At 33.7% G+C, this 12,409-nt stretch overlaps 1 protein-coding gene across 2 annotated transcripts; it reads left to right on the top strand.

Annotated features, from left to right (window-relative positions):
* The first annotated feature begins 881 nt into the window (after window positions 1–881).
* On the top strand, window positions 882–12,409 carry LOC111402047 (uncharacterized protein At4g08330, chloroplastic-like). 2 transcript variants are annotated; one of them, XM_023030089.1, is made up of 3 exons: window positions 882–1,155; window positions 1,191–1,434; window positions 11,765–12,409. In XM_023030089.1, exons 1-3 carry the CDS (start codon window positions 1,094–1,096, stop codon window positions 11,903–11,905), a joined length of 447 nt encoding a protein of 148 aa, XP_022885857.1. In that variant the 5' UTR covers window positions 882–1,093; the 3' UTR covers window positions 11,906–12,409. The 2 variants fall into 2 exon arrangements, with proteins under 2 accessions (XP_022885857.1, XP_022885856.1); XM_023030088.1 differs by lacking the exon at window positions 882–1,155 and having other exon boundaries at window positions 1,197–1,434.

The following is a 12,409-nucleotide window of genomic DNA, read 5'->3' as shown; positions in this document are numbered from 1 at the left end:
AATTAAATACTCGAACGGGTATTTGAATTGAGAACTGACGAATACGGTTCGGTTCTCGTTTCTAAACCAAGAATCGAAGAATCGAATAAGAATCGAATCTTTCTATTTTTTTTATATTCAATAAATCAAATTATTTTAATTTTAATTTTTTTAAAAAAATTAACAATTTCTAAATTCAAAAATTTGTCCCAATAATTTGTTTCATTTCTAATTTTTCAATTTTAGCCCAATTGCCATTTTATTGTTTCATTTCTTAACCCAACAAGATTCAACCCACTAAATAACCCTGAACACATACACTGAAGTGCATAACGTTGTCTCGACTCTCGCAATCTCGCTGACATTCCAAAATCTATACAATTGTCGGCCGAAGCTGTGACCTCCACAGACCGAAGCTTTGATCGTAGCACTCATTTGAATAAGGTAATCTATTAGTCTCTGACATTCCAAAATCATTGAACGGAACCACAAATTGAACCGAGCCCGAACGGTTTCATAATTATATTTGGACCCGACGGTTCCATTTATTATATACCAGAAATTTTTTATTCGATTCAATTCTCTTAAGAATCGAATCGAATCGACCTGCACCAATCTCTACTCAACACGTTCTAAATTAGAAAGATGAATAGTAAAAAAAACAATGGAGCGCACGAAATGTGTGGATAATAAATAATTAGTTATTACAAAGGTATGATTAGAATTAATATATATTTTGACTGAATTTATAAACCATTTGTAAATTAATTTGCAAATGGAGGCTTATAAAATAATCTTTTTTAAGCTCAGCGAATTGTAAGAGAATCGAATCGAATCGACCCGCGCCCACCTCTACTCAACACGTTCTAAATAATTTAGAAAGATGAATACTAAAATGACTGAATTTATAAACCATTTGTAAATTAATTTGCAAATGGAGGCTTATAAAATAATCTTTTTAAGCTCAGCGAATTCTGTAGATGTAGACGTCTCCAGGCACTCCCGCTCCAAATATCTCCAGTGCAAACTTAAAAGTCGCACTAGCACAAACTATTTTCTGCAGTTCAAAATGGAGTGAACTGTAAAGAAATTACAGGATAGAAGCCGTTCCAATATGGCAACTGTCACTATATCGTACATCCAGGCCCAGGTGCCAATTCACATCGTTTTCTTAGTTAGTGATTAGTAATCACTAATCAACTGTCAATTCCCAGTAATCAACTGTCAATTTTTCCCCCCTACGCCGCGGCCGTTACAATCGACACCTCCGCCGCAGCCTTCAGCCTTCACCCGCCACAGTGGACTCTGCTTCGATTAAAAGTCCGAAATACACACACACTCTCTCTCTCTCTCTCTCTCTCTCTCTCTCATACCTATTATGGAGACTCCGAACGGGTATGTGGCATACAAACAGTACTCCTCCTTTGCTTCTTCCCAGAGAGAAGTCACTTACAGGTCCTTCATCTATTCTTCTACGCGCCTATTCTTATATATATACGCGTGTTTTGGTGTGCGTGTGAATGTCAGCAGTGATTTATGCATACTGTTTGCGTAAGTGCGTAACGGCGAGTTACAGTCTCACAGAAGCAAAGTTGATATTGCGTTTGAAATTTAGTCACTGCTGATGAAATTCCATGAATTGATGGTTATAGTGGAGAAACATGTATTTATAAATACTAATTACACTGTGTAGAGAATTCAATCTTCATTACTAGCAAATATAATTGTGAATTTAAATAGAAAACAGTCTATTTTGGAGTTTGCAATTCTTATTTTGTGCGCGTGATTGAGTAAAGTAGTTGTTTCATGGTTTGTTTAAATTATATTTTCGTCTTCTTGTCTGTTGTGCCATTGAAGCAAATTATATATCTGTCTGAGCATGTTTGGTTAAGCTTGAAAAGTATACTTATCGGCGAGTTATTAAATAACTTTATATAGGTGACCGTATCGATATAAGTGTTAGGATTATCGACCCAAAACCCACAAGCAATTGTAATATAGTAAAAAATAAAGTAAGAACAGAAACCGAACACAAGGATTGTTCACCTAGTTAAGTCAAAAACTGCCTTATCTGGGGGGCTCAGAGTTGAGCCCGTCACAAGCAAGAAACCTTCAAGCGAGTGTACAACCAGTTGAGAAAACCAAATCAGACCCACTATATGGTCATCGATCCACAAGGAACTCTCAATAAACCGAACCTAGCCCACAAGACTAGACAAAACCTTGCCAAGAACACAATACAAGTATACCAACCACAATCAATGCCTAAAACACTGTACCAACATTCTACCATCATCAGATAACTACAAGATTATTGCAAAAATCACCAAGTTCTCCAGATTTAAGTAGAAAGGAAGAAGCGGAGGCGAGAGGACTAGAGAGAGAAAAAACCTAAGAGACAATTTCTTCCAAATGAGAGTAACCCATCTGACTTCTTCCACCAACCCTCAAAGAAGTCTTCTATGCATTAATTATGGAGACTAAATCTTAGCCATAAGATTTGATCAATGGTCTACAATTGTCAAGAGAAAGCACAACTCTAGTGACCATTTATTAATCAATGCCAAACTGCCAGCTGTCTATTGGAATACAAGTGGGAGAAAAACGCATTTTCACTTATGAAAGTGTGGCTTGAGAAACACAACTCCACAAATCTTCACCTTGGTTCTCAAACCGTGCACTTCCTCTCTTTTTGCTATAATTCTAATGACAAAACCATACCCTACATCATCGCCCAAGTACCTGCACAAAAATCAACCTGTATCAATATTAAGCAACGATAAACAAGATCTGAATTTATTAACTGGTAGTATTTTAGTCCCCATATCAACAGGATTAAAATCAGTATGAATTTTCTCAATAACCATTTCACCATATGAGAGTTTTTCTCTTATGAAATGATACTTCACCTCAATGTGCTTTGACCTTTCATGATAGACAGGATTTTCGCTTAAAAGTAAAGCACTTTGACTATCAGTTAATATCACAGTTGGAGTATTCAGAGTATTCAATTCAGCCAAGATCCCTTTAAGCCATATGCATTCTTTTACACATTCAGTAATTGTCACATATTCAGCTTCAGTGCTAGACAAAGTTACAATTGATTGAAGTTGAGATTTCCACGTAATACAATTATCACCAAGTGTAAAAAAGAAGGCAGTTGTAGACTTTCTTTGATCTGTATCTCCAGCGAAATCAGAGTCCACATAACCTTTAAGAGTTAATGGTTCCGATCCCTTTTTGAACACCAATCCTACATTTAGTGTCCCAACTATGTATCTAAGTAGCCACTTTAATCCAGCCCAGTGTGGTTTTCCAGGATTTGTCATAAACCTACTTAAAAAAGTGATTGAATATGCTAGATTTGGTCGTGTTGTAAACATGGAAAACATAACAGATCCAATATAATTGGCATATGGAATATTTGTCATATCTTTATTTTCAGATTCAGTTTTTGGACACTGGGCAGATGAGAGATTTATATGGGCAACAAGGGGAACATTGACGGACTTAGCTTTTTTCATGCCAAACTTTGTTATAACTTTGTGCAAGTACTTAAGCGATGACGTAGGGTATGGTTCTGTTACTAGAATTATAGCAACAAGCGGTTTGAGAACCAAGGTGAAGATTTGTGGAGTTGTGTTTCTCAAACCACACTTTCATAAGTGAAAATGCGTTTTTCTCCCACTTGTATTCCAATGGACAGTTGGCAATTTGGCATTGATTAATAAATGGTCACTAGAGTTGTGCTTTCTCTTGGCAATTGTGGACCATTGATTTAATCCTATGACTGAGATTTAGTCTCCATAATGAATGCATAGAAGACTTCTTTGAGGGTTGTGGAAGAAGTCAGACGGGTCACTCTATTTTGGAAGAAATTGTCTCTTGGGTTTTTTCTTTCTCTAGTCCTCTCTTGAGTTTAGTTTAGATTCTTTCTTGACTTCCAATTCCCTAGATCTTAGGGCATTTGTCACGATTGATTGTGTTAAAACATCTCTTGAGTATTTTATAGCATTTTTGATATCCTTATAAGGATCAAGTAAGGAGTTTAGAAGGATTATTGCAAGATCCTCATCTTCAAAATTTTTATCATTATGAGCAAGACTTTTCACCAGTATGCTAAAATCACTCAAATTGGTTTCAAGGTCTTTCCGATCATCCATTTTAAAACTGAACAGTTTTCCCAGGAGATAAATTTTATTTGGTAAAGTCTTGGTTAAGAACAAGTTATCTAAGGCTGTCCAAAGATCTCTAGCAATTTCGAATTCCTCTACTTGCCTAATTATATAATCAGATAAGTGCAGGATAATCGAACTATAAGTTATTTCATTCATTTCAAGAATCTCATCAAGTTTGGCTTTAAGTTCATCAGAATATTTATCAGGGTCGTTCAGGGCTTTAGCAACCCTTTTTTGGACCAATATGGCCCTCATTTTCTGCTTCCAAATTGAGTAATCCCCCTTTTTCCATCGAATTGTGAGAATTCGACCTTCAACCCATCATAAGTTCTGTAAAAGGGTGGTTACTATTGGAATCCACGACAGACACCTCAATATATGATTACCGAAAACCAAGAAATTTCCTAGCTGACTTAAAGGAATGCAAATCATAGAATGAAAAACAATTATCCTAACTTCCACAACTGAAGCAATATACACAACCAGTCAACGTGTTGGGAATTCAAAGAATTACACAACAGATATAAATAACTTTGTATAATATCTAAACATGCTCCTATTGTCAGATTAATTATCAATACACAATGTACAATGTCAATAATTAATCCACAGAACAATAGACATGCAATTTTTGTGCACCAAAATTATATAGGTTCTTTTAATGGTTAGATCTCACCCACAGCACTGTTTAACAACAGTGCAATCACAAGAGTTTCAAAGATCACCCTATCACCTGCCAAAACTAGAACCAGCCAAGAATTGACCAATCTTTAGTTCTTAACCTACGCACTTAAACAGAAAATTAGTCTCCTTATATGTCTGTGCAGATCTTTAAGATCTGGACAGAAAATGAAATCTCAAGAAATAAAAAAACGAATATTGTAGATCCAGAAAAAAGTATATGCACGATTGTTTATTTTTCTCAACTCACAGAATATCCTTAGGGCAAGGTATATCACTCAGATGCCTCGAAAATCGAGCTTTGATACTAGATTTGTTAGGATTATCAATCCAAAATCCACAAGTAATTGTAATATAGTAAAAAATAAAGCAAGAACAGAAATCGAACACAAAGATTGTTCACCCAGTTCAGCAAAAAACGGACTAATCTGGGGGGCTCAGAGGTGAGCCCGTCACTAGCAAGAAACCTTCAACGGAGTGTACAACCAGTTGAGAAAACCAAATCAGACCCACTATTTGTTCATCAATCCACAAGGATCTCTCAATAAATCGAACCTAGCCCACGAGACTAGACAAAACCTTGCCAAGAACGCAATAATGTTTACCAGCCATAATCAAGGCCTAAAACATTGTACCAACATTCTACCATCATCAGATAAGTACAAGATTATTGCAAAAATCACCAACGTTCTCCTGACCTAAATAGAAAGGAAGAAGCAGGTGCGAGAGGACTAGAGAGAGAAAAAACCCAAGAGACAATTTCTTCCAAGTGAGAGTGACCCGTCTGACTTCTTCCACCAACCCTCAAAGAAGTCTTCTATGCATTAATTATGGAGACTAAATCTCAGCCATAGGATTAGATCAATGGTCCACAATTGCCAAGAGAGAGCACAACTCTAGTGACCATTTATTAATCAATACCAAACTGCTAGCTGTCCATTGGAATACAAGTGTGAGAAAAACGTATTTTCACTTATGAAAGTGTGGTTTGAGAAATAAAACTCCACAATAAGTAACATAAAGTTAAGAGTTTTCAACCAAAAAAAAAAGCTTTTTCCCCCCTAAAACATAGGGAGAGAGCTAGTTGTCCAAATAATGTTTGGAACTTTGGCCTAACATTCTCTTAATTAGCCTTTTTTTTGGAATGATTCAAGTCCTAAAGCTATCTATTGTATCTTAGTTTCTAAGAGTGTTGAAAAACCATGTCCAACTTCCGGTGAATTTTAATGTCCATCTTCTCATAAAATCCCTTTGGGCCAGGTTCCTGCAGTGAAGGATTTATTTAATTAGCTAAGATAACTGTTTGTTTCATAAATTGATATAGCAAAAGGACCTTGGCACATGAGCCAAACTCAAAATTTTGCCTAGTTTGAATAGATGAGAATAAAGATTTTTAGTAAATTTTGATAGAAGTTTATAGAATGTGCGGTTGAAAAGTTGTGGATCCCATGAAATGCGTGGTTAAAATAAATTTTTGACTTTGACTTAGATTTTAATATATTTTTTTTAGCTGAGGCAATGGGGATTAATGAATAAATAAATATGTGAAAACAACAATGCTATTGAGCACTTAAAATGTTTACAGTGTATTATGCTATTTATAAGGAGCTTACTTAACATTAAACTGATACCTTGTATTTATCACTCCTGTCTTTGGAAAAAAATGATGATAAATACCATGAAGTACTAGACTTCTTGGATTAGGCTGCTTGAAAATGAAAGAAATACTAGGGGTTGCATCATAAAGTTATATTCTCTTCAAGTTGTTAGGTTTTGCTATGTATGCATCCAAGATACTGTAAATGATGATTATGGCTGAAAGTGCCCATGTAAGGCATTTGATTGTACGATTTCAGGGAAACTTAAAATCAGTTTTGACAACTTCAAGTAATATATGTTTAAAAACTCCTATGTCATCATTATGAAGTTGAAGTATTGGTAATCTTAGATTTGGGCTTCTTGAGATAAAGTAAAGGGGTTAAACTATAGAAAGCCTTGTAGTGAGTTGTAAAAAATGCGTATGACGGTTTTCTCTTGGTTTACATGGTGTTTTCCTTTGTTATGACAAACCACAGAATACAAGAAAACAAAGAAGAAAAGATGAAGATATATGTAAAACAAATATTTCTCAGTTCTGTTATCATTAGTGGTGTTCTAACAGGTCCTTCAGATTTGAGTTCTTTGATTATGAATGTCTATAGCCCTGAGCCTCTACTCTAGAGCATACAAGATGGGTGTTGTTTAAACAGATGAAGTAGGCTTTGTTCACTGCCCAAAGGAGTGCTCAATTAGACTTCCAAGATAGACCTATTATATACTTTCACGTGCTACACATTCCATGTTGACAATTGTGGTTACACAATCTCTTACCATCAAATTTCTAACGTATTTTGGAATTGCGTATGACTATCAACATTGAATTAAAGATGGCTCTATCCAAGCACAAACATAGCACTTAGATTCCGCACTTCTAAGTGGGGCTCTCTGGAATACCATTGTATAATGCATCAAGGCTATGAGATCGTGTATTCAACGTGAGTTGCAGAGTCCCAAGATAATTTTTTTGGATAGGGAGTCCCAAGACAATTATTGTTGGCTTTATCTATTGCCAAGAATTGTAACTCAAATAACTGCACAGAACACACAACCTACACTTATATACTGCTCTAATGATTCTCGTGTCAAATATTGGATGAAGGAAATCTAAAGTGATCTAGTCTTTTTCTACTTTTTGGTTTTCTTAACCAGCAGTTGAGATGAGTGGCATCCTTTTTCTCTTTTCAGAGCGAAGTAGTTTTCTTAAAAGAGAATGAGAGATGAAATCAAAAGGAAAGACTGATACAAGATTGTTCATGGGTTTTGTCAACCTTTTTCCACTAAGTCTGTACTTCTTTACTTCTCAAGAGAATGAGAAGAGTAACTATAAGAACAGGGCATCATACTCTTCAGTGGTTAGGTAGTTATGCATGAATAACTTGAGCGGGTTTTAATGATTTAGCTATAAAAAAAAAATTAAAACAACATAGGCAGATGTAGGCCAAATGCAACTAATGCTAGCACACGTATATTTCTGATAAAATCAACTCACGATTATTTTTCTAGACTAGAATAGATGAATAGATTCAAATCTCAATCTTCATCTGGTTAATCCTGAAATTTACTATAATTAACAGAGGTAAGAACTCTCCTTTACTTCACCTCGCCCTTCCTTTTTCCAACAAAAAAGATAAAGAAAAACAAATAAATAAAACAAGATTGTCTGGTCGTGAAGAGTTACAGGTGAAAGGATCAGCTATGGCAAACAAGTTTCTGAATGCAGTGAAGTATTTCTTTCAAGTTAACATGATCCATTGGTGAAGAAGAAAAAGGAACTCAGGAACTGGTAAGCATTGCGAGTTACAGGACCCCTCCGAAAAGGAAGGACAAATGAACAAGATGAAGAAGGTTGGAAGCAGTGGTGTTTTTTGGTAGTTTTGTTATCATTGCATTTGGTTCCTGTGGAAACATGTATGAAAAGTTTTGAAAGTAAAGCCCTTTTTCCTGTTGTAGTCAGTGGACATACTGAGGGCAGCTTTGAGTCTAATATTTGGCCTCCATTTTTTCCAAAACTCATTTTCAACTACTAGTCACTGTCACTGCGTTGCACGAATTTAGTATTTATCGTATTTTTATTAGTGTATGAATTTTAGTTTTATGAAAAGTTTTTGAAGCAATATCTAGAAATATTTCTATGATATAAGAAAATAATTGCAAATTATTTTTACAATTGCATAACAGTATTGTGTCATCTAGAAAAAATATACTTGTATATTTTATACTTAAATAAGAAATATACGAGATTATACAAATTATTTTATTTTTATTCTTTGATAGTGTTGATATGATTGAGTTGAATGTGAAGATTATATTTCTAAATTTTGTGTAATTTCATGTTGAAAAATTGAAAATTGAGCACCATATTTATATGCATTTATATTTTGTGGTTTATATATATATTTAATATTTATTTTATGCTTATGTTGAAAAAATAGAAATCTGAATTTTTTTTTTTAAATTCGATTTGGTAAGTGAATGTACGATGTTCTGTATTCTCGGTATTTATAAGTGCAAAAATCGGTAAATAAAAATACAGTAAGCTGTAAATACAGTAGACGGTATATACGGTAAGCTACAAATACGGTAGGCAGCATATACAGTAAGGTGAAAATACGGTAAGTTGTTTGCAAATACGGTAGACTGCAAATATGGTAGGCATCATATACGGTAAGTTGTATATACGGTAAGCTGCCTGCAAATACGGTAAGCCGCATATATGAATTTATAATTTGTTATAAATGTATAAAACTTATTTAATATTGAATTTTTTAAGTACTAAATATTGTAATTCAATATTGTTTTCTTTTTTATAATTGTATTTCCGAGAATAAAAAAAAAATGGTTATGAAATTGCTAATTTTTAAATGTGTTTTTTTGTTGAAGATAAAAATATTTTTTTTTATGTTATTTGTAAAAAAAAATTTATTGTAATTTTATTAGCATAATTAGAAGATTTATTATGTATTTTTATTTTTTGCATTTTGCGAAGAATTTTGTTTATGGCGATTGACAAATTTTCTTCCACACACGCATCATGACATCAACATTAAAAATAATAATAATTTTAGTATATAAACTCTAGGAAAAAAAACTCTCTCCGCACATGAGAAAAAAAAATAGAGACTCTGCACAGTGTGGAGAGATGACAAAGTATTTCTCTGCACAGTGAAGAGAAAAACAAAAACTCTTCGCATAGTGCGGAGAGATAGCATTCTCTCCACATAATGAGGAGAGAAAAATCTAACTCTCCGCACAGTGCGAAGAGAAAAATCAAACTCTCCGCACAGTGCGGACTCTCTCTCTCTCTCTTTTTTTCTATTCTCGAAAATACAATTATATAAAAAGAAAACAATATTGAATTAATACTTGAGAAATTCAACATTAAGGCTCCGTTTGATACCTATTTTTTTAAAATATATTTTTCTCTCTCTTCTTTTCAACTATACATTATTTATTAAAATAATATTACACGTAAATCAAAAAAAATTCTTTATTTTTTAATCACACATTTCCTATCAACTTACTATTCAAAAATGCATTTTTATATAAAAATGTCTCCCAAACACCCCCAAATAAATTTCTTTATTTTTTAATCACACATTTCCTATCAACTTACTATTCAAAAATGCATTTTTACATAAAAATGTCTCCCAAACACCCCCAAATAAATTTTACACATTTATAACAAATTATAAATCGACATATATATAATATACCGGATTTTGCCATTGTCGTCTTACTTACTCTCATGCTACAGATTTCAATTATGCTGACCTTTTGTCCTTGAGAGCATCCATGATTTCCTAAGACCCTTCAATGTGTTTTTTTTTAGTAAACTTTAACAAATCAACAGTAAAAGAAAAAAGAATTATTCACCAATAAATGATCAATCTATGTGCAAAATTATATGAACTATATAGGATTGAAAAGAAATATGATTGATAGGATTGAGAGTTCTCCTTTTTGATAGATGCAGTGATTTGTCATTAAGCTTATTGATTTCAACTGGATGAGTGTTTTTTGTATCATTTTGGCACATAATTAAACAATAAAGCTAGCTTCTATCTATGGAACTATTTTGTTACCTTAGTACGCAACCTTTCGTGAATCTTTGAATATTAAACTATATTTCATCAATTCTACTCTTTCTTTTTTTACTATTTTTCTTGCAAGCAAGCGGATTCTGGGCTCGAATCTATAGATTCATAACAAATATATAGTTTATATAGGTTCATTTGAAAAATGAAATAATAAAATAAAATTGTAGAGTATTCTCTAGTCTCTACAAACAAAAATGTGGTTTGAGTAATCAACTCTCTCTGCACAGTGTGAAGAGTTTGCAAACTCTCCGAAATGGTTTATTATCTCTTTTCACTGTGTGAAGAGTTTTTTTTTAATTAAAATACACTTCACATGGTTTGTCACCTCTTCGCATTGTGTGAGGAGTTTTCTTTTTTTTCAATGCTCATGTCCGGAGAGTTTTTTTTTCCTCATGGCAGTTTATATATACTAAAATTATTATTATTTTTTTAATGCTAATGACATGATGTTGGAAGAACACTTGTTTGACCATAAACAAAATGAAAAATAAGAAATGACATTATGCACAGTAAAATTGCATTAATTTACTGTTGCATCAACTGTAGACCCTCCTTCCTCTTTTTAGTAGAAGCTAGATACAATCTCCCGTGAAATAATATTGAACATAAATCAAAAACTTTTTCCTATTTTTTAACCACACATTCTCCAAAAAAATAACTATTTCAAGACTCATTTTCCTCCAAATTTCCATTAAAAATGGAGCCCAGACAAGGGCTGAAGTGACTCTTTTCGAGTTTTCAGACATTTAAGTTTGCAGGGTATCAAAAGATTTGCCTGATTAGGTGGATATAAGCAAACCAATGCGATATTGTTATTCAATGAGTGTGAACGCCTGGGTTGCTGGAGTTGAGGGAAAGGAGGGGAAGAAGAACGAAATTGTAGATATGGCTCAAAATCTCAAACAGAGTAGTGTTGCATTACATAATACAAGATTTTGACTTTCATTATGAAATGAGCTCATATGAATATGGATCTTCATTTGTTTTAATGCAAATACCTGTATTGGCACGCTTGATCTCCATTATATTGTGCCAAAATACATCATTCTGACCCTGAAATAGTGATCTGAAATGCTATAAGGAATGTTGAATGCCCTAATGAGCTCTAAAAGTCCCTATGTCATCCTCGGTTGATTATTTGCGTTTTACGTTTTTTTTTTTTTTTTTTAATTTACATTAAACCAGATGGGTTCTGTGGATTATGATTACCATTTTGATTTGTTCTTGCAGCTGTCGTACTTGTGGATACAATCTAAACCTGAGCTCATCCAGAAGGAATACGTCAACTATTGGTTCCAAATATTCAAAATCCATAAGGAAGGGGATCATTACATTTTTCTTTGTAGATCAAAACAAATTCAATCAGGTTGAAGAGTTCAGTTGCGTACCCTACTTCATTTCCAAGCACTCTTGGGGTTTATTCCGATGGAAAACCAAACTTTTGTGCCCCAAATGTAGTAACCACACTTATGATGATAATGCTTATTCTTATCCTCTTATGCCAAAAGATAGGAGTTCGCCCTCTGGAAGTGAAATCTCCAATCCGAGAAAATATGATATCAGAATTCGTTCTTTGCAACCTTCTGCAGAATTTGGGGCTCTGTCTTGTGATGTCTCCGTGAAGCATTAGTAACATATGCAATCTTTTTCTGATTTTTATGCTGTCCATAAAATACCGTCTATTGTTATTATTCAAATTAATGCTCTATCACGAATGATTCATAGCTCCTCATGCAACTTATCTGATTGTTCTGCCTACGAAGTTTAGGCATTTTTTTTACTGGGAATGTTGTAAATATTTCTTATGTTTATTTGGCTTTCTTTTGCTCCATGAAATATTATTATTCGTGTATATGAATCACATTGTGACTGGAA

The sequence above is a fragment of the Olea europaea genome, chromosome 10 (assembly GCF_002742605.1).
Source record: "Olea europaea var. sylvestris chromosome 10, O_europaea_v1, whole genome shotgun sequence".
NCBI lineage: Eukaryota > Viridiplantae > Streptophyta > Magnoliopsida > Lamiales > Oleaceae > Olea > Olea europaea.
This window is presented reverse-complemented; position numbering and strand designations above follow the sequence as displayed.